At 35.9% G+C, this 22,609-nt stretch overlaps 2 protein-coding genes across 2 annotated transcripts; both read left to right on the forward strand.

Moving 5' to 3' along the window:
* Positions 1–336: 336 nt before the first annotated feature.
* LOC120636061 (chitinase-like protein EN03) lies at positions 337–19,733 on the forward strand. The gene is made up of 9 exons (XM_039907330.1): positions 337–520; positions 12,278–12,528; positions 13,114–13,246; positions 13,700–13,870; positions 14,900–15,068; positions 15,462–15,592; positions 15,932–16,057; positions 18,140–18,239; positions 19,453–19,733. Exons 1-9 carry the CDS (start codon positions 403–405, stop codon positions 19,562–19,564), a joined length of 1,311 nt encoding a protein of 436 aa, XP_039763264.1. The 5' UTR covers positions 337–402; the 3' UTR covers positions 19,565–19,733.
* A 1,819-nt stretch (positions 19,734–21,552) lies between these two features.
* LOC120636402 (ATP synthase subunit b, mitochondrial-like) lies at positions 21,553–22,338 on the forward strand. Its single transcript, XM_039907865.1, has one exon. The coding sequence runs from the start codon at positions 21,571–21,573 to the stop codon at positions 22,336–22,338; it is 768 nt and encodes a 255-aa protein (XP_039763799.1). The 5' UTR covers positions 21,553–21,570.
* Positions 22,339–22,609: the final 271 nt, after the last annotated feature.

The following is a 22,609-nucleotide window of genomic DNA, read 5'->3' on the forward strand; positions in this document are numbered from 1 at the left end:
TACTATTTTTTTAACATGTTTTACTTATTATGTGTAATTTTATCAGCGCCACGGACAAAGCGTTTCTATAATTTCAGGCTGAAATCTAGCTTTCTATAAATGATAGAAATTTTTAAATCGTTCCTATCTTTTATTAATAACATTCAGATATACAAAATAATAATAATAATAATAATAATAATCTACAATACTTCTATCATGACCCGAGTAAATCTACTGGTCAGCAGATTGTCACGGCCATATCGGAATGTAAACAACCGACGTGTTCGTTAATAACAATATTAACTAATCTTTGACCTTCTTTAGCTGCGGTCACTTCGGTTGGTACGTTACCTCTACTTACTCATTCGTCACATTGGCTCCGAGTTGATCAGACGCAGGCATTACATTAACACAGTACCAATGAAGAGCCTTCTTGCCTTTGCGGCGGTTTTGGCCGTCGTATCCTCCGGACCATCGTTGCCGGTCTCCCAAGGCAAAGTCATATGCTACTACGACAGCAAGAGCTATGTCCGAGAATGTAAGTTATTCCAAAATTATAAAATGTTTGCGATTGTATTTCTTTTACATACCTAATACGATTTTTAACGGAATTTATATTTTAGAAATAAGAAAGAGCAGGGAACTGTTTGAATATTTACAAAAATAATATATTATTTAATACTAATTCAATTTTTAACCGTTTCTATTATATTAATTTACAAAAATCGTGAATGGATCGAAATTCCATTTTTGTAAATAAAGGAATTTTGAATAAGCTGAGCGTTCTATTTGCAAAGTCAGGCAAGTCTTCTTGGTTACCTATTCATACTCAAAGAATGGCTGAAGTGCAATGTTTTTTCAATTCCCTGGAATCTATTAGTTATTAAATATTATGAAGCGCTTGTGGAATTTAACATAGGATTTAGAAATATATATTTTGAAGACGTGACGACTTAGTCGGTTAAAAAGTTTTAAATTAAAACAAGATGGCGGCAGCGAAGTTCAAAGTGGGGTCAAATGGGTGTCAATTTTTATTGTGCTATTTAATTTATTCTCAAATCGGAGTTCCCGGAAATTTCCAACAGCGTATATTTTACCTATTAAAGGTATCGTTATATAATATTCCTATTAAAGGTATGGAATATCTTTAAGACTTACCTATACGTAATAAATAAGTCAATTGAATAGCTTTTTAGATATAAGTTATCTTCTCGATTTATTATTATCAGAGAACTGGAAAATTAACTTACTAAGTTCTACATCTGTGTCCTCAATTATTTAGGCTACCGCCTAATTGTCTCAAAATAATAATTTCAGGGTGTAAGAACAGTGTCTGTAATTTAATTAAAATATAAGCCTTTAATTTTATATATCAAAACGAAATTACACTTAGAAGATACCATCGTGGATAGCAAAAACAAGATAAAAATGGTCTAAGTATTTTATGTAATGTTGAACAGGTATTTTTATTTCAATTTTTATATTATTTTATGAGAAATAACTTTATGTAAGCGCTGTTGCCTTTTCAAGATCTCGTTTTAGCAGGGTAGGTAATTTCGGGAATTTATAATCCATTAATAAGTTCTGTTTTTGTGGGAGCTTACGTTACCAGCTAGTTACTAACCTACTCGTGTAGCTATGAATTATGAACCAATAACCAAACGATATAACGAAAAGCACGATGTTGCGTGGAAACAAATTATGATTGGTTTAACTAAAGCGGCAAATTAATCGGAGTCAGGGAAAGCTAAAATAATAAATTAATTGCATTCAGGGAAATATAAAACAACAAACCAATCGTAGACAGGAAAATACAAAATAGTAAACTAATATAAAGATGTCACGTTAAAGCCTGATGTGGGTGTGGATTTTACAAAACTGTCATTCACCCTTATAATTTTATGCATCATCTCTATCACCAGATGAGTTAGCAGTCACGGTTTAACTAATCAACGAAATAAAAGGTTTCGAAACGCGGCTTTTAGCTAGTTCTAAATCGTTTGTAAGTTCTCTTCTAAGGTATCGTTTATGCTGTCTTAGTACCTTATACTAAACATAATTATATAGAGCCAGTCAATTAAGTTACGCAATAAACAGATCGCATATCGTGGTCTGTGTGGTCTGTGAATATATTATAGTGGCACTGTCTGTGGCAACATCTATCTAGTTAGGTAGGTAACACTTTATAGCACAAACACAACTTGGCATTGATTTATTTATACGATACAAAATGGTAATCGGTCATGGTTTCTAAGAATAATAACCTACATACCTAAGCGCTGTTTATATAAATTATGAATCGTGGTTTTTTTGATAATTGTAATCAACCTTATCCCTGCCACGCTACGCTGTATCTCTGACTTATATTAATTAATAACTGTTGCAAGCGACTTCGTCCGCGTTTACTTTGGGGCTTTCAAAATCCGCTGGAACTTTTTACCTGGAATAAAAAGTATTTTATCTCCGGGGTGCAAACTATTTCAACGCAAAATCACTAAAACAAGTTAAGCGGTCAAGCCATGCCTTTTTTTTAATACCGAGGGTTACTATGTCCATCTCCAGGATACGAGCTATTCGTGGGCCAAATTGCATTAGGATCAATTTAACCTATACGAAGTGCGAAGTGCTTCTGTGTTTACAAGCAAAGGTTTCCCATTCATCTGCCATCAGGATGAATGGGAAACCTGCTTCGACCCGAACCTTCACGCCAATTATTATTCATAATCACCATCATATTAACCCATTAACGGCCAACTACAGGACTCTGGTCTCCTTCCACAATGAGAAGGGGTTAAGGTCTTAGTCCACAACGCTGGCCCAGTGCGGATTGGTGGTCTTCACCCACCTTTGAGAACTTTATGGAGAACTCTCAGGTATGCAGGTTTCCTTACGATGTTTATCTTCACCGTTGAAGCAAGTGATATTGTAATTGCTTAAAACGCACATAACTTAGTAAACTTAAAGGCGCGAAAGTGAAGTCGAAGTCCTACCAACTGGGCTATCGCCGCTTCCTTTTTTAAGTAAAAATTAAAGGACAATGCATTTTGAAATTAGTGACATGGAGATCGGCATTGACCCAATCAAATAAGGAAATTTTAATAAGCAAATTGAAACGAGCCAATCGAAAACAAGCCCCACACACATATTACTTCTGACTTGACATCAAAGACCCTTGCGACCCTGTTTTTTGAGTCCAAGGCCGTGGGTTCGATTCCCACAACTGGAAAATGTTTTTGTGTATATTATAGGTATTTATATGTATTATATTATAAAATATTCATCAGCTATCTTAGTACCCATAACACAAGCTACGCTTATTTGGGGCTCGATGGCGATGTGGCTCTTAGTATATTTAATCATTCTGCACCAGGAAGGCTGCAACCGTTTGTCTCTGTAGGCGTAGGAAGGCAAAAAACGTATCACAGAAGGCCACTTAAATCGAGATCTGATTTCATTGTTCTGAGTAAAGTAGATTTTTCCTGTTACAACTAGATACTATTTGTTTTACTTCCAACAAAGAATATAAGTTACAATGTAGCTTAGGAACTGATTGGGGGTAAGGATTTAATACCACTAACAGGCTAGCTCGCTTGCTAAGACTGCGTCATCTCTTAACAAAAGATGTGATTAAATAAATAATAAATAAATATACTACGACAATACACACATCGCCTTCCAGCCCCAAAGTAAGCATAGCTTGTGTTATGGATACTAAGATGACTGATGAATAATTATAATATGAATAATAAACATAAACACTTATTATATATAGATAAACACCCAGACACTAAAAAACATTCATGTTCATCACACAAACATTGTCCAGTTGTGGGAATCGAACCCACGGCCTTGGCTCAGAAAGCAGGGTCGCAAGGGTCTTTGATGTCAAGTCAGAAGTAATATGTGTGTGGGGCTTGGTTTCGATTGGCTCGTTTCAATTTGCTTATTAAAATTTCCTTATTTGATTGGGTCAATGCCGATCTCCATGTCAGTTAGTTTTTTTTCACTATAGGCAAGCCATCCCATTTCCATTGGGAGAATCCTTTAGTCCAGCAGTGGACTGTTATAGGCTATAGTACCATCGAAAATATAGAATATAAAAATTGGCTGTGCAGTTATTTAATATAATAATAGATTTATTAACTTGACGATCTTTAATAAAAGAGCAACTGCTCAGTTTCTTGCCAGCTGCTTCTTGGTAGAATCTGCCTTCCGAACCGGTGGTAACCGGTGGAGTCACTACACACAGACAGACTTGACGTTTCAAAAGTGCTTATATTAGGCCTACTTGAAATAAATGAATTTTGATTTTTTTGGATAAATAAATAAGTAATTATTCTGACATCTGATGTATTTCTACTAACACTAATTAGAATCCTGACATCGCGTATTTGTAATAATTATAAAAGTCAAACTGTTTCTTACTGCTACGCCTGACAGAGCCTTATGACTATGTAAACGCATAGATGCAAGTAAATAAATATAGTATCTAATCCGATGGAGGCTACTCCTGGACATAAGTCCGAGTAGTAGTAGAGCTTTATTATTATATTATCATTATTATATTATTCTATTATTATTGCTGTGTCAGCAGGGTGATTACGTATCTCGCGACAGGCTTGCGACAAACGCAAATCTTGCAATCACTGCTGTCAAACGTCACTTTTCCATACAATAAATAAACAAAAGTGACGTTTGACGGCAGTGATTGCAAGATTTACGCCTGTCGCAAAACTGTCGCGAGATACGTAACCACCCTGCCGGTATGAAGGGCGTGGTTGCCGGTGTAATAACAGGCACTTGAGGTTTAAATTTTTTTAATTTATTTTTTATTTCTATGCCTGAGGTTGATGGCCACAGGGCGGTTTTTGCAGAACGTGTTCCTTGAACGCCCTGTGAAGTGTTGCTGTGTTTATAGGCGATGGTTTCCACTTACCATCAGGTGCGCCATCTGCTTGGTCCGTCAATTATAACTATAAAAAAAGTCTTTTATACGAATTTCCGCGTATGATGTCACGAACGAACTACCAAGTATTGTATGCTCTTTTAAATTGTATTCTCACACCCAATGGTAATAATAGGCACTGAATATATAATACTATGACTATTTATATTATAACTGCCCCGTTGGTTTAGTGGTAAACATTTTAAACTACGCTTCACGTGGTTCTGCGTTCGAATACCGGGCCGGGTCTAGTAATATAAGGTATTGTATATTTTCAGTTAAGAATTTACCGTACCAGCAGGGCTATTCTGGAAGGACGTTTTTGTAACTCGACAGCTAAATTCGCGATGAGAAAATTCGTATTCTTTATAACTAATAAATACTATGATAGTAAAGGTGGCGCCGCACTGTCGGATGTGGCGGAGAGATAAACTGCATGTTTGGGCTAATTTGAAATTATGCGGTTATGTTTGGTATTCAGCTCGGAGTTAGGAAGTTGTCGGTGTCATCCCCCGTGCCTCTGAGAGCACGTAAACCCGTCAGTCCCGTTTATTATCACTCAATTGTGGTATTGGTTGTTAAAGTCCACAAACTCGCGTTGGAGCAGCATGGTGGGTTATGCTCTAAAACCATCTCTGCAATAAGGGACGAAGGCTGTGCCCAGCAGTGGGGCGAAAATAGGCTGCGGATGGTGATGATGATATTTAATAAAGATAATAGTTGTTTAGACCGAGTTGTTTTTCGTATCATAGTCGCCTACCTAATAGGAGTTTACGTCCAGTTTAGCCTTTATTGAGGAAATCCGTTGGCTACTGAACTCCAAGATGATAGGTATACTGCGAAGGAAACAAATGTAGTGCAATGAGCGTATCTTACTTCTGTTTATCACAACCGCTTTTTGTATGCGTGCATAGCAATGTTTATTGATACCGTCTATTATTTCTTACCGTTTTTATAATGTTAAAAATCATTTCGTTACTTTTAGACAGTTAAAATATTCACAGAATAATTATAGTCGTATTTTTAATTAAACGAAGTCAACTGACGTTTACTGTGTTGTCACTTTATGATGAAATAAAAATAGTGTTGTGACAAAGTGAATCCTGAATGAATGAAGGCGAATGAGTCGCCGCGCCGCGTTTTGTAAGAAGCCGACAAAAAACTGGTTGTAGTTAGTAACTTATATCAGAGCACTTTTATACAATTTTATTATAAATTAGAAATAATAGTCTTTTATAGTTTTGAAATGATTAACTATTTACACACATTGTTCATTCATCTGATTGAAAGAAAACAAAACGCATCACTATTACTTTAAATATGGCAACATTATTTTACAAAGTGACATTAGCTACTGTCAGTTGGCTTCGTCTAATTAAAAATACGGCTATAGTTATGCAACGTGTAAATGACAACCGAAATAATACTTCAGAGGCTTTTGAGCTACATTATGTACTGTCTCTGAGGCTTATCTGTGAAAACAAAACCCTGATAGTTTTTGAGTAAACCAAGAGTTGTAGTTCAAAATAAATTGACCCCTGTCACTTTATTAGGTACGCATCGAGTATTTTTTGTACAAAGTATAGTTTTAGAATTCGTTTGTATGGAAAAATAAATATCCTTCTTTTGATTTAATATTTTTACAGGGTGATTCCTTATGAAATATACTTATTCAGCCTTAAATATTATTTCGGAATTCTATTACACGTTGTATATTTACTTTAAAAGTAATCGTAAACCGTTAATCTAGATATTGGATTACACCTTACTTTCGGTAAGGATCCGAAAGTTCAACTCGCACTTTTTTTCAGTCCTAGCGTCGAAGCCCTCATATATATATATATATATATATATATAAATATGTTATTCTGAGTGGGTGCAAAAAATGTTTACTCTATGTACACAACACTTTGTACCTACTCTGAATTCGAATGTGTCTCAACGAACTCGAATATTCGTTGCGTCAACTTGTTTTATTTGCTGGGAAAAAATTGGTTGTCTGTAAAGTCGGCTTACTGACGATAGTTGAACGTGACAACGTCGTAAGAAAATACTGATGGAATGGTTGCATTTTTCAAAAGAAAATTTTAATTTTATTTGTTTGATAGATATTATCGTTGCTATAAACAATTGACACCACATTCACTTTTCACTGCACTTCATCCTTGCCGAAAACATGTAAATGTATTATTTTGTATAGAAGCTGTCCACGCGGACGCATCGCTCACTCAAGTAGGAGAGAGACAGGTGTCGAACGCGGAGACCGGCTGTGCCTCTTTGTCGCTCGTTCCGCGCTCTCGCTTGCACTTCAAGCCTTGAATGGAACGCCTCAGAGCGAGGTAACGCCGCATACGTCATACGTTTTTTTCGTGCGTGCAGCCGGCTCCATCGAATTATAAGACGTTGTCACGTCAAAGTACCTAAGAGTATAACAAGTTGTTTACTGAATTCAATCTCGGTCTGATAACAGTTATTTCTAATTAGTAACAATGCTCACAGATAATTTATGACAATAATGATTATAATGCACACATTATTAATGATTATGATGTGACCTGGATATCAATGTGTCAATGGTTTGTGCGATAAACAGAAACGAAACAAATAAGATTACGGATCTTCGTGGAAACTCTGTATACCAAACGGTCGATTGGCACAGTGGGCACCGATCCTGCTTTCTGAATCCAAGGCTGTGGGTTCGATTCTCACAAATGGAAAATGTTTTTTCGATAAACATGAATGTTTTTCATTGTCTGGGTGTTTATCTGTATATTATAAGTATTTACTTATATTATCCATAAATATATTCATCACGCTTCTTTGGGGCTAGATATCGATTGTGTATTGTAGTAGTATATATTTTCATATGGTTCCATGTTTAAAAACTTAAAGTCATTACCTATAACTTGCTCCCTATCTTATATCGTCCCCTATATTAAACATAAAGGGGACACGTTATAGCGAATGGACTATACATTTTACGGGTGATGACTATAAATAGTAGTAGGGTTTAGTCCAGTAGCTTTAGTGTAAGTTTTTTGGTATGTTAATTTGGTATATAAACGTTTCTTACACAAACTCTCAATAAATGTGATCTATTTTAGCAAATGAAGTTACTTAATACTTAACAACTACAAAAAACGAAAAAAGAAAATTGATGAATGTGAAAGTGTTTGTTTGTTTATTTGTCCTTTCTTCACGCCCTACCCTACTTTTGGATGTGGACTTAGTTGAAAGGACGGAGAGTCACGTTGGCTACTTTTTATCCCAGGACAGCAAACGGGATTTGTTAAAAATCTTATCTAACGCGTAAAAATAGTGCGCACAGCAGCTAGTTTTAAATAATGGTTTGCTATTTCATATATTGATGACTTTGATTCATAATATCGATGTTTGAAACCTAAATATTGTCATACCGTAATACAGGATTAAACCGGGTCACTCCCTATTTTATACCCATCTATCCCAGAGCTGGTGTAACGATTAATGTTTCAGTGTTTAAGTTTCTTTTTCAAGTCAACAATACTTTTCTCTTATTTCGCTTTTCCTTCGCACTAACTATTCCGTTTTATGAACCAGGTAGGTACTTCTATCTTAGTTACATCAACTTCAGTTTCGCGTCAATAAAGTGTCAAGTATTTCGTCTCTTATAACTCGTGAAGGTCACTGAGATATGTGCCTATACAATATGTACATATATAGACGCAAACTTGTGTAGAATAATAAACAAGTATGGGTAAATTACCGGGAAATGCCGCGAAGTGACAGAGCAAACAACGAAAGTGTTTGTACCTAATAGAAGTTTGTAAAAGGCGGTATCTAGTCTCTGGGATAATTCGCAGTTTTGCCTACTTACCATAAAGCCTATATAGTACAGTAGGTATTATTCTTTAGTCCAGTGGTGAACTCTTATTTATTATTATTTATGTACCATAAATTGTGATTCTGAACATAAGATACATGAAGTGTACAAAGGAAAGCTTATCTCTATAAGAGATCTCTGCCAGCTACCCCAGGATGTGAGTAAGATGATTTAATTGTGGTATAGGTCAAATAAAGGTACAATATACTTCATTACTACTAGGTATATTAAATATATCTAAATAATAACAAAATTCTACATACTAATACAATAACATTTGAATATACTATACATACAAAATACATAAAAATAATATAATAAATATTTATATAATATAAATATAAATATATATCTATAATAAGTAAACAGTGATAAATATACTATGACAACGATAGATAATGCTCCTTTACATTGTGTTTAAAAGAGTACACCGATCGGCAGTGTCTAATATGTTCTGGTAGTAAGTTCCAAAGGTGTGTAGCGTGGACGGAGAAAGATTTCTGGAAGAAAATAGTATTATATGAAGGGACATCGAGAGGATTTTTTGAAGAACTCTCATTGTGGGAGGAGAACCCTGCCCTGTAGTGATGGGTTGATATGATGATACTGATGATCACTTGTCTTAACGGTATTCACCAAGAGTACCGACGACAGTGACGACCTCCCTGGCGCAGACGCAGAGGTGAGCGCTGTGGTTTTAAGTTGTTGGTCCCGGGTTCGATTCCCGGCAGGGTTGATTTGGAAATTTGTAATTAGTTTTGTTTTCTCTGGTCTGGTCCGGTGGGACGCTTCGGCCGTGGCTAGTTACTACACTATCGATAAATAAATGCCACCAAGCGTTACGCGTTGTGGTACGAGGCCGTGTAGAATCCTCTACTTGTCTTATCTTAGACTGTATCATGTCTTACTACCAGGTTTGATTGCAGTTACGGACTTATTTGTAGTGGAAAAGGACGTTGAAAAACAAAATCGTAACATTGCGCTTGCGCATGAATGATATAACGGGTAAGAGTTTTAATTTTTGTTAACAGAACAATTTGATGAAAGTTTAATTCGCGAATAATAAAGGAGTAAATAAATATATTACGGCAATACACACTTTGCCATGTAGCCCCAGTGTAAGCGTAGCTTGTTTTATGGGTACTAAGGTGACTAATGAATATATTTATGAATATTACACATTACACTTATAACATATAAATAAACACCGAGACACTGAAAAACAACATGTTCATCTCATAAACATTTTGCAGTTTTGGGAATCGAAGTGTTGGACTCAGAAAGCAGGGTGTCTGCCCATTGCGCCGTCGAATGAATGTGCGTGCGTTCTAAATGCTCCCGATGTGTACCATCCTTAACACTGTGATAATTATTGTATATACCTAATAGGCTATAAATCAGAAAAAAAAATTTGAACATAAGTGTGATCAAATTGTATACATAAAATGCCATACAAAGCGCTGTTAGTAGACTCGTGGAGCGTTACTTATATACTCGTACATATTAAAAATATATTTATTTATTTGTTATCTATGACCCATCACTACGCACTACACTATAACATAAATAGAATATTTAAAAACTAAACTAAATAAAAAACTTACATTTAATATTAATATGCAATATAAAAAAAAAAGTTACAAATAAAAATGTCTGTAAGTAATTTCGTAACCACTTATAAGGTATATTACACTACGGTATATATAACTTGTAAATGGAAACCGAAACAATATTTCAGACGCTTTAGAGGTACATTATTAACGTAGGTATCCTACACGGGTGTGAAATTGGGAATGAAAAATGACATCATCGCATCAACCCATCATCGGCCCACTACAGAGCACGGGTCTCTTCCACAATGAGATGGGGTGAAGGCTGTAGTCCACCAAGCTAGCTCAGTGCGGATTGGTGGGCTCCACACACCTTTGAGAACCCTATGTAGAACTTTTAAGCATGCAGGTTTCCTCACAATGTTTTCCTTACCGTTGAAGCAAGTGATATTTTAATTACTAAAAACGCACATAACTAAGAAAAATAAGAGATGAGTGCTGGGATTCGAACCCGGCCCCCCGAAAGTAAAGTCGAAACGCCTACCCAATGCGCTATCACCGCTTCTCAATGAAATATGTACTAATAAGATATAAGTCAGTGGGTACTAAACATAATATAGTAAATTCACAGAAAATATTATGCTAATAAGGTATAGAAAATCAGAGTACACAATAATAACAAGTAACGATGCCACATCCTCGAAGTAATTGCATATGAGCGAATCAGTGAAACATTTTGTGCAATTTCGACTGGCCTTAACCTGAAGATCATCTCGCTTGAATACGATTACGTCATTACAGCTCGTGTACAACTCTTAACATATATTGGATAAGGGCGATATTATGATAGCAGGATAATATGTTGTTGTGACTTGGGGAGTTGGGGGTTCAACAAATACCTTATAAGTGGTTAATAAGCAATGACAACGTTCTTCACAACGGGGACACTGTATGCGTATGCTCATTTTTTATTGCTTTTAGTTTCATACTAGCTGATACGCGCGACTTCGTTCGCGTGGATTAAGGTTTTTTATTCCCGCGGGAACTCTCTTATTTTTCTTAGATAAAAGATCGACTATGTTCTTTTTCATGTCAAAGGCTACATGCATGCCAAATTTAATCCAAATCAGTTAAGCCGTTTTTGTGTGATTGAGTAACAAACATCCAGACTTTAACATAATATTAGTAGGATTCAGTCCAAATAATAGTCAAAGTCTAATACATAATAATAGTCCAATAAAAACAGTCGGAGAATACAAAATAATAATGTAAATCAATAGACTTATGCACGTCTTAGAAAAAGGTTACAAAGTGGCTGTAACCTTTTTCTAAGAAGTGCAATTTACTAGGCTACGTAAAATTAGTAATTAATTGAATTTTTTTTATCACAAACTATATATCTCTAAGTAAGTTTAAGGTTTATGTTATTACGATTTAAATTAACCTTGAACTTATTTAGAGATACCTCAAAGATTTCATACTGCAGTTTGTTAAAAAATTTTGTTTCTGCTTATGGAAAAATCCTATTATAATTTTAAGGATTACATGAAATAAAATTCTTGGTATGAATTGCTATAACTTCATAGGTAAATATTAATTGACTGTGAGATGGCGATACAAAAAAAACCTGACCAAGTTTTCTTAGACCAAGGTGCGTTTGAACCCTCCTCGCTTTAGTTTTAAGTTAACAAATGTATTTATCACCGCGTATACGTTTAAATGAATTGAAATTAACTTGATGAGACGCAAACACATGATTAATTTTAAATGAATTGAAATTAACTTGATGAGACGCAAACACATGATTCCTTAAAAAGAGCTTTTAAAGTGTGTTTCTTAAGCAACTTTTTTTCAATTTTTTTTCCTGTACATTTAGTTTACGTTTAGTTTTATAAGAAGTTTAACATATAAATGTAGTTGAGGGATGCATTTATCCAGCTCAAGCCCGCATGCTGCCATTGGATCTTGACCCAGCGCTGTCTTTCTGCACCCACTTGGTCTACGGCTACGCGGGCATCCAACCAGACACTTACAAGGCTGTGTCCCTGAACGAAAATCTCGACATTGATAGGAACCACGCAAACTACCGCGCGATCACAAATTTCAAGAGCAAATACCCCGGTCTGAAGGTCCTTCTTTCCATTGGTGGGGACGCTGACAAGGAAGATGAGCAGAAATACAATTTACTGGTAAGTTCTTTTAATACCTTATAATTGCGGAAACTAGGAATTGCAGAATAAAACTAATCCCTGACTGCAATGTGTCTTATATCAAACTATACAACGTCAATACACACATCGCCATCTAGCTAGTAGCAGAGTAAGCGTGGCTTGTGGATTGTGGATACTAAGATGACTGCTGAATTTTTTAGTGAATAATTTTCATAAATATACAGATATAAAAACACTTAAAAAAATTCATGTTCATCACACAATAATTTTTTCGAGTTCGAATGAACGCACTTTTAACTTTCCTAGGTTTTGTGCGTTTTAAGCAATCAAAATATCGCTTGATTCAACTGTTCATAATATCGTGAGGAAACCAGCATGCCCGAGAGTTCTCCATAATGTTCTCAAAAGCGTGCGGAGTCCGCCTTGGGCCAGCGTGGTGGACTACGGCCTAAACTAAAAGCTGGCTATGGGTTGATTTGATGATGATGATGACTTCTAGAACAATCTTGGCCAATTGTTAGCAGATTTTACTACTTTGTCTTTGATAATTAAAGTCCTATCGACATATTTCTATATTTTTCTATATGTTGTGTTTATTTCCAGCTGGAATCCCCACAAGCGCGTACCGCTTTCGTTAACTCTGGAGTATTGCTGGCTGAACAACATGGCTTCGACGGAATTGACCTCGCTTGGCAGTTCCCAAGGATCAAGCCTAAGAAGCTCCGCTCCACTTTCGGTAAGACATCTGACCGAGTTTATCAAAAGTATTTATTACTCAACCACCCACCCACCTTTATAAGTTAAAATATGGACAGTCCTGGGGTAGTCCATTTTATATATTTAGTTATGCTTTCATTTTAATGAAATAAAAGTTAAGAATTTTTTGAACTGACTTTAAATCAATTCAGCTTAAGTTAAGAAATAAAATGGAGAGGAAATCTCTTCAATAGACCTCCACATAACTCCATCTTTGGCCTAGATTTATTTTCCATTTATCTAAGGATCACGTGGTCGAATCGAAAAAAAACTGTCAGGTCTTTTCTGGTAAACAATTATAAGTAACTTGTAATTATAATCTTTAAAGCCCACTAATCCGCATTGCTCTATAATTTTGGAGTGATGTTGAGATCCACATATGGTGTGTTATGAGCCTAATGTTTCTGTTATTGATCTGAGATATGTTATACAGGCTCGTTATGGCACGGTATCAAGAAGACCTTTGGCACTACGCCAGTCGATGACAAGGAGTCCGAGCACCGTGAGGGATACACCGCACTTGTACGTGAATTAAAGGCAGCATTGAACCTTAAACCCAACATGCAGCTTTCCATCACTGTTCTACCCAATGTCAATGCTACGAGTAAGTATATTTTTATTGCTTATCGTACTTCGTGAAAATTATTTTGTGCTTTCACAGGCTTGTTCAGCATGTAAAGTCGTTGACAGATTTTGATAAATGAAGTGCCGGAGGGAGAAGGCGTCACATGATTTTAATTTTGCATATGATGTTAGGACTGTATCTGATTTCTTTCAGTAGAAACTATGGCATTAATTTACCTTAAAATTCTTAGGTTTTCGGTTTCACAGAGAAGTCTCAGAGACAGTACACAATGTACGAGTACCTCTAAAGCCTGTGAGATATTATTTCGGTTTTCAAATACACGTTGTATATCTTAAAGCAGCAATGTGCGAAACAGCACACTCACACAGATGCACGCATTGACAAGGCCCCAAAGCTAGTCGCCATAACCATCAACCCTTTACCGGCCCACTACAAGACACGGGTCTCCTCTCAGAACGAAAAGAGTTTAGGCCGTAGTCTGTCACGCTGGCCATGTGTGGATTAGTAGACTTCATACGCCTTTGGAAAGTTATTGAGAACTCTCAGGCATGCAGGTTTCCTCATGATGTTTTCTTTCACCGTTTAAAGCAAGTGATATTTTAATTTCTTAAATTAAAAACTCCCATTACTCAGAAAAGTTAGTTGTGCGTGCCGGGGCTCGAACTCGGGCTCCACGAAAGGAAAGCCGGAGCCTTACCCACTAGACTATCACCGCTACACCGCAAAGCTAGTACCCCCACAAAAATCCTGCGATAATAGCATTGGGGTATCCTCGGTGCGTACATCTGTGTGCGTGTGCTGTTTCGAAAGTGTGTCCGGTGTTTCCATACTGCTCTAATATATTTACTGTGAAGTACTTTAATGCTGAAAAACTGAAAAGTTCCTGCAGAATTATAAAAAAACCATGGCCCAGTGGACTCGCCTCTGATGTCAGCTAATATGAAATCAAAACTGTCGTATTATAATCTAAACAGTGGTTTACTGACTACACAACAAATTGTATCCTATTGTGGCAGTATTATACTAATTCATCTTTCATTTCCTCAGTTTACTACGACGTGCCTGCCATCATTAACCTGGTGGATATTGTGAATCTCAACTCCTTCGATTACTACACAGCAGCCCGGAATCCCAAGGAAGCTGATTACACATCACCTACATACAAGCCCCAAAACCGTAATGAACTTCTGAACGTTGATTCTTCCGTAAACTACTGGTGAGTGTATTCAAGATCATCCTATTTTAAGTCTTAATCTCAGCACAGGCCTCCATCAAACGCCTCGATGCATTAGCAGTATGGCAGTACCCTAATCGATCACTACGCAACATCGTAGGTACTAGATATCTAAGTCGATCTGGTTAGCCTCGGCCAAAGCCTCCCACCAGACCATAACAGAAATTATAAATTCATGAATAGTTCTTGCCGTGATCGAAACCGGGACTTCCCACTTATAAGACAAAGCGTTAACAACTGAGTGGAAAAAATGTCTGTATGATGATCATTTAACGTTTTAGCACCAACCGCTTGGCGCCATTTTGTTTATTCTATGACAAGACCATATCCGCAGATATATTTATAGGAATGTTTGACCAATCAAAATTGTTTTAGGCTGGCAGCTGGAGCACCTAGCAGCAAGGTTGTCCTTGGCATTGCTACTTACGGACGCACATGGAAACTTGATTCCGATTCCGAAATCTCAGGAGTGCCACCTCTACATGCCAATGAAGCTGGAGAAGCTGGTAAGAATCGAAAGATTTTGTGTAACCTTCGGTATCCTCATTTGATATTGTAATATATTTATATATGCGCTTTACAAACATGACAGTAAATGGAAAGCAATTACGAGGTTTCGTTTGGGGCGTGATTGCCCAAAAGTGCCTGTTCACTTGAGGATACTGACTTGAAAATAGTGAAGTTATTCGTGGTAGGATACACTGATGGTGGAAAAGCGTTTTATATCTTAGCGGTTGGTAAAAAAACGTATAAAAGAGTTGACTGGATGCCAACCACTTAAGGATGCCAGCGGTCGCGGCAACTGTAATGTACCTAATAATATGATTTTCTATTTGTTTCTTAAGGACCGTACACCAAAACCGAGGGTATATTGAGTTATCCCGAAATTTGCGCTAAGCTGATAAACCCCAACCACCAGAAGGGAATGCGTCCTCATCTTAGAAAAGTCACTGACCCCAGCAAACGTTTTGGTAAGTCTTAAATACTTATTTTTGATTATTTGCTTTGAACGCTTGAGCAGTTTGGTTTTTTAACTATTTGATTTTTGCTTATAGATCTTCAAATTCTTTTGCGATATTTTTTAGGTATCCTATCATATCATGCCATATCATATCCAATCTTCGGTGTCCTTAAGGTTTTTTACTCTTTAGTGTTCTGCTCATCAAAGACTTTACCGCCATTTTAACTATGCTGTCATAATAAATCGCATATTTATCGAGTTTTAAACCTAGGAATGAAGGTAAAATAAACATCTACCTATGACTCCCTTAAAAAAACATATCGCCAGAGAAATTGCAGATCTATAGCTAGTACGTTTAAAATTTCAGACATGGGCTTAACGAAGGATGGAGATTTCTTTGGTTGGTACTTCAGAACAGCTTATGGCTTTCGGCTTATGGCTAAGGAATAGTGGAAATGGAATGGGATTAATACAGTCAGAAACAAAATTAAAAATATATTTTTTATTACAAAAAATATAGTGAAAGTTTTCATAAGTTTAACAAATGGCGCATAGTCTCAAGGCCGCAAAGTATCAGCATCGGCTGACAGAAACGTTTAATATGGTATCAAAAGTTTCTAATACATAATTATCTGTATGATAAGCGTTCATCTGACTTGAATTAAAGAATGGTCAGCTCTGATACTTATCAAACTTGGCAGAAATGGTTCAGTTCAGTTTAATCTTATCAATCTATGAAATAAAAATAAAGCCATATTTAATATTAAAGTTTTTGATTACATTGCCACAGTAAAATACGCAATGGGATGACACCGCTGATAAATTCATAATTATCTATCTATGTAGGTACCTATACTATGAATAGCATCTACCTAATGCATCAAGCGAGTAGCCTTGCTTTTTTTTATGAATAATGATTTTTTTGGGGAAGTTTCTAATCGATATATTTCCGAAATTCAATAACTTATGAAAGAATGTTCATGAGAAAGTAGTGACTTAAATACTCAATAGTTCCTAATTTTAAAATTATAGCCAAAGTTCAAAAATTCATTCTGTACATTTAATTTCACGGATTAGAGTAAGGATACTGTTACATTTGTTAACTTGAAAACCTACAATGGAGGCTCACGGGCCGCATTAGGGTCACACGATAGTGTTTTGTTTCTGATTGTATCTAGGTGATGGTATATCGTCCGTTTTCTATTTTCAATCTATCTATTACCTGAAATTGATAATTGCTTTGTTGATTAATATAACAATATTGTTTTTTCTTAAAAATTGTATATATATATTTATAAGAACGTTAACGGTTACGGATAGATTGGATATTGAAAATGGACATGAAACAATGAAGATCACAAACGGGCTATTTTTAGTAATTAATACATTTATGCGTCAGTGAGATGTTACTCCTATAACTTTAAGAGTCCGCCTTGTCCCGAAGAGTGGTTCCTGACCATGGCTCCTGACATCAAGTCGATATTCTGAATGTATGCAGACCTATTTTAATCTTCAGCCTATTTTTATGTATATATTTTTATTTATTATCACATTTTAATAACTCTAATACTCTCAGTAATAAAGGGGTGAAAAGATGCAGTCTGATGCAGCAATCTAGCCCAGGACTTTTCAACCCGTAGTTGAACTTATTGAATTTAAAATTATTAAACTGTAATGATAACAATCAATAAAATGTTTATAAGAGGTCGTAGCGGCTAAGTCTTTTTGATAATCAAAAATGAGGAGTTAAACCTCGATGGAAGCCAAACTCCAAGCGTGTCTGAAATGGTGAACCAGAGATTGAGATGTGACATTCTATCATTTTTTTTGTAGCAACCTCTATTTGTAGTAACGTCTCACTGTACCTCACCCATATTATTAGAATGCTCAAATAAATGCTATATATTAGCAAGGGTGCAATTTTATGCAATAGGTATTTATATCCCGTTTACTAATGTATATGCATTTTTCAAAAATAATGTAATGTTGTAATGTTTCTAGTAGGTAGGTAGTTATCACCATGCTTTGACTGCACCAAACGCAATATTAGTAAACATGGAGTATTATATGAAAATTGTCTGTTTGTATGTAGGTACATACGCCTTCCGCCTTCCTGATGACAGCGGTGAGGGTGGTTTGTGGGTGAGCTACGAGGATCCGGACACAGCGGGACAGAAAGCTCAATACGCCAAGTAAGTTAAAACTGTTATAAGTGCTTCATAAGAAGCTATGATAACATGAATTAATTTGATACCCATATTGAGGGTATTGTGTAAAAATATGTAAACAGCCATTTTGTGGCGGCGGCCATCTTAGACCGATTTTCATCAATCAAAGCTAAGAATACTGCCGACTAGCATACCTTAAGAACAAAAAAAAGTCAAAATCAGTTTATCCTTCGGGAGCTACAATGCCACAGACAGATACGTCAAACTTATTAACACTCCGTCGTTTTGGCGTCAGGGTTTTAAAACTGCCTCAGATATGGTTAAACTTGGCGTCTAGTGTGACGTGAAGGTGTACCGTGAACATCACAAGAATGCGTCACGCGAATTCATTCACAAGTTCTTGCGATGTGTTTCTACTTTAGTGGACTTATTCTTTATCACTATAAATAGGAATGACTTTGGCTTCGCAAGTATCTATATCTTTGCTAATATTATAAAGTGTGATTGTCGCTTTGTCATCCAATCACGCAGCACCAGATCTTCGAATTGACATGAGTAGTGTGTCTAACCTGTTAGGTAGTATGGCAGTTAAGCCCATATCCCTAATCGGTTTCTACGCGACATCGTACCGGAACGCTAAATCACTTAGCGACACGTCTTTGTCGGTAAATGCAACTAGCCGTAACTCCCATCAGCGCGGCTAGCATGGGCAGGAGATAATTATATCCCCGGGGAAAGGATGAAAATGCAACTTCTCCCACAGCTTTATCAACTCTCAGAGCTTTTGCGCACAGGTGGAAATAATATCCAAATAATATATGCGAATGATAAACGGGGACAAACTTCTCCTATTTCATGATCTCGTGCTTTAGCACGCGGAAACGTTAATTATATCCCTCGTCACAGGATATAATCAGGGGATATAATTTTTGTCTCTTGCCTGCCCTGCTGACCAGACCAGAGAAAATTTTGGAATTATAAATTTCCTCTTTACCCTTGCCGGAAACCAATTCATTGTTTTCGACTCCAATTGATTGATTTAATTGATATCAATAGGTAAAGTTATTTTTTAGTGAAATAAAACTTATAACTAACCTAATTATTGTAAAGGTTCATGTCCGCGTGGAATTGTATAAAGAACTCTGGCTGCATATGAACTGCTGCGGTGAACCACCAGGCTAAAACTTCGCGCAAAAAACTTATATTAATTGATATAATGGTTTCTTTCCCAAAACAGGTCGAAGGCTCTTGGTGGCGTCTCTATCGTAGATCTGTCGATGGATGATTTCCGCGGCCTCTGCACTGGGGACAAGTACCCAATCCTCCGCGCTGCCAAGTACCGCCTATAGGACACCAGTTACTAATAAATAAGTAGTTAGACTAAGTTTATGCTTTATGATCACACTTTATACTTTCATGACTTTCCAATATAATTTATAATAAATAAAAACTTGTAACTATAAACAACAAAAAAAAAACAATAGTTTTCTCTGAAATTATATGACTGAATGTATTTAATTAATGGTTTTATTTAGTTCCACCTGTCCGGATTTCTATATGTCTGCAATCAAATCATGCTAGTTATTCGGCCGAAATAAAGTAGCATATATTGTAAAAGGTCTAAAGGCGAATGGCGATCTCCAATGATATTAGTCTGAAACCAGACTTAAGACCCACGTTCACCAACAAAACTAATAGTTGTAGTACTAAACTAGGCTAATAAAAAAGTCAATGAAAGACAGTTAAATAACGAAGGGAGAAAAAAGATATTCATATAATTATTGAATGTGAGGTTCGGTTTACATTTGATCATATCAAAGTCAATTGACCATAATTGATTATCTGACTACTTATGCCAAAAAACATCTAAGAAAATCAAAATCGAGTTACAAATTACACAGCGATTTTATTCATTAATACAAGAATGTTGTATTTTATTTTATATTCATATCAAAAGTTTAATTTTGTTGTCTGCAGTGTAAAAGCAAGTTTGGGATAGGTATAATTAGCAATAACTATACACAAGAGGGAAGTAGGCACGGCACTGACGTTATTCTTATAACGTCAAGAGGTAGGTTATATTTTAGGCTTCATTTGTGGATAAGCTGAAAAGTAATCACGCTGTTCATTAATTCCACATTAATCGAATATGGCCATTAGAACAGTTTTTTTTTGGTACTGTAAATAATTTAATTTGTGATTTATAATTTATTATACGAGTATAACTGCTAGTGTTTACATAGAAAAATATGAAAAAAAGTCAGAAAAAATTGATTTAATTTGGAGTCTAAACAGCTGGACCCAACTTCGCCATTTTCCTTAGGGTAGGGTAGGGTAGGGAAAAAAAAAAATAATATTCTGATCATAAAATCTGAATACCAAATTTCAGATTCTTCATACTATCTAGTTGGCTTTATTTTTTTAATTAATTTTACAACCAGTAATTCTTTATCTAGTTTTTAAGTTTTAAAATGGGAATATCAATGGGATATGTACGGAATACTTATGGTACTTTTCCTTATCTATCCGGAACGCAGAAAAAAATATTATTCAAATTGTCCTTGTCCTGGTATATCTGGACCATAATTTTGCTGAAGCGTGCACGGGTCGTTTGCGAGTGGATAATGTCAGAGTAAGCAGCCGACTGCAATCGTACGAAATTCTAATTGTTAATTGTGACATTATGGTTTAGCAAAAATATCAAAATATTGGACGAAAGAATAAGAGAAATAACAGAGAAATAAATTATTTAATTGATACGCCTGATTAATTACAAGACTCTTATTCTAACGGATAACGTAATAATAATTTTCGTCTGACCTCGGAATCGCATTCAGACAAACGAAGCTATTGCATACAGTGCAGTGAACGGTTTAAGAGAGCAGTAAAATAAACAGTGGCGGTGCGGTATCTATTTAGCACTTCACTCCAGTACAAAATACTCAGATTGGTTGGGTCATCATCAGAGGGTCAGAGTTATATTTTTGCTAGTATAATAAACAAGTAACAAGTATTTACTGTAAAGTCAACCCTCAGGGTTTCTTTAAATATGGGTAAAGTAAATATCATCTTTACCAAAGAGAATACGAACGCTTCTTGTATTTATTAAGTGTTTGTATACTCATTGAAGATACCGAGAAACTCTAAAGAAACTCCTAAGAAAAATAAAAGAAATTTAATAGTCAAAGATAATACAAACACTTTAAATAACAGCTATTAAACACCAATTGACAGTGTCAAGCCCCGGATTAATCAAGCCGTGAAAACAAAATATACTATTCATTGTCTAAGGTGCATAAAATATAAACATATTAGGATTTTCTGGTTATAATCATAATCATCTGTTATATAAATAATGATTATTCATAGCATTTTAAAGTTACATCCAAAACAAATCACTCCATGCCTTATAATGTCTCACACGGTTACATGCCCTACAAGATATCAACAATCTGCACCAGATGGCGGTAGTTCCAAGTGCTCATCTGAAACGTATCTAAAAAGGGCTGAAAAACCTGGTAAAGTTCGTATGGGATTCATACCAGAAGAATGGTTTTTATTCTTTCATCCTAAAACTGGTGTTACAGGCCCATACATGTTCGGCATAGTCGTCGCGAACTATTTATTCAGTAAAGAGATTTATGTTATGGAGCACGAATATTACACCGCATTGTCAATAATACCTATGTTGTACCTGGCCAATACTAAACTTGGGCCAGGGCTTGCTAAAATGTTGGACAAAGATATAGACGACTTAGCCAATTCTTTAGAAAAACGTAGGGAAGATGAGAAGAGCGTTTTCGAAAATGTTATCAAGGAGTCGAAGACAGCTCAATGGAGAGCTGAAGGACAGAAGTTATTAATGGTTGCTAAAAAGGAGAACGTTGCAATGCAACTCGAGGCGATATACCGGGAGAGGTGTATGCAACTATTCCTTGCGGTCAAAGGCCGAATGGACTATCAGGTAAAGCTATATCGAGCTTCCGCTAGGATACAGCAAAAGTGGATGGTACAGTGGATTATTCAGAATGTCATGAAGTCTATTACTCCAGAATTTGAACAGGCGTATTTAAGTAAAGCTATTGGAGATATAGCCACCATAGCAAACCGTGCTCCTAAATAATATGATGTCTACGTTTTGAAATGGTTTTGTACTCCATTTATATGCTTTTATCAAATTTTGCTAGTAAATTTTGTAAATTTACTCTAACTTTAAGAAATGAAGGTAAATTCGTTTGTAGGCCTGTATGCACATTTATTTTGGAAATCAAAACAATCTAATGATAAAGATACCAATCTTGCGAAGATGGCAAAGTTTTCGGTTTACAGATTGTGATCGAGGTCTGATAAGAAGGCCAGAACGGCATCAAAAGGGAATTGAAAAATATATTAAA

This window comes from Pararge aegeria, chromosome Z, assembly GCF_905163445.1.
Source record: "Pararge aegeria chromosome Z, ilParAegt1.1, whole genome shotgun sequence".
Classification (NCBI taxonomy): domain Eukaryota; kingdom Metazoa; phylum Arthropoda; class Insecta; order Lepidoptera; family Nymphalidae; genus Pararge; species Pararge aegeria.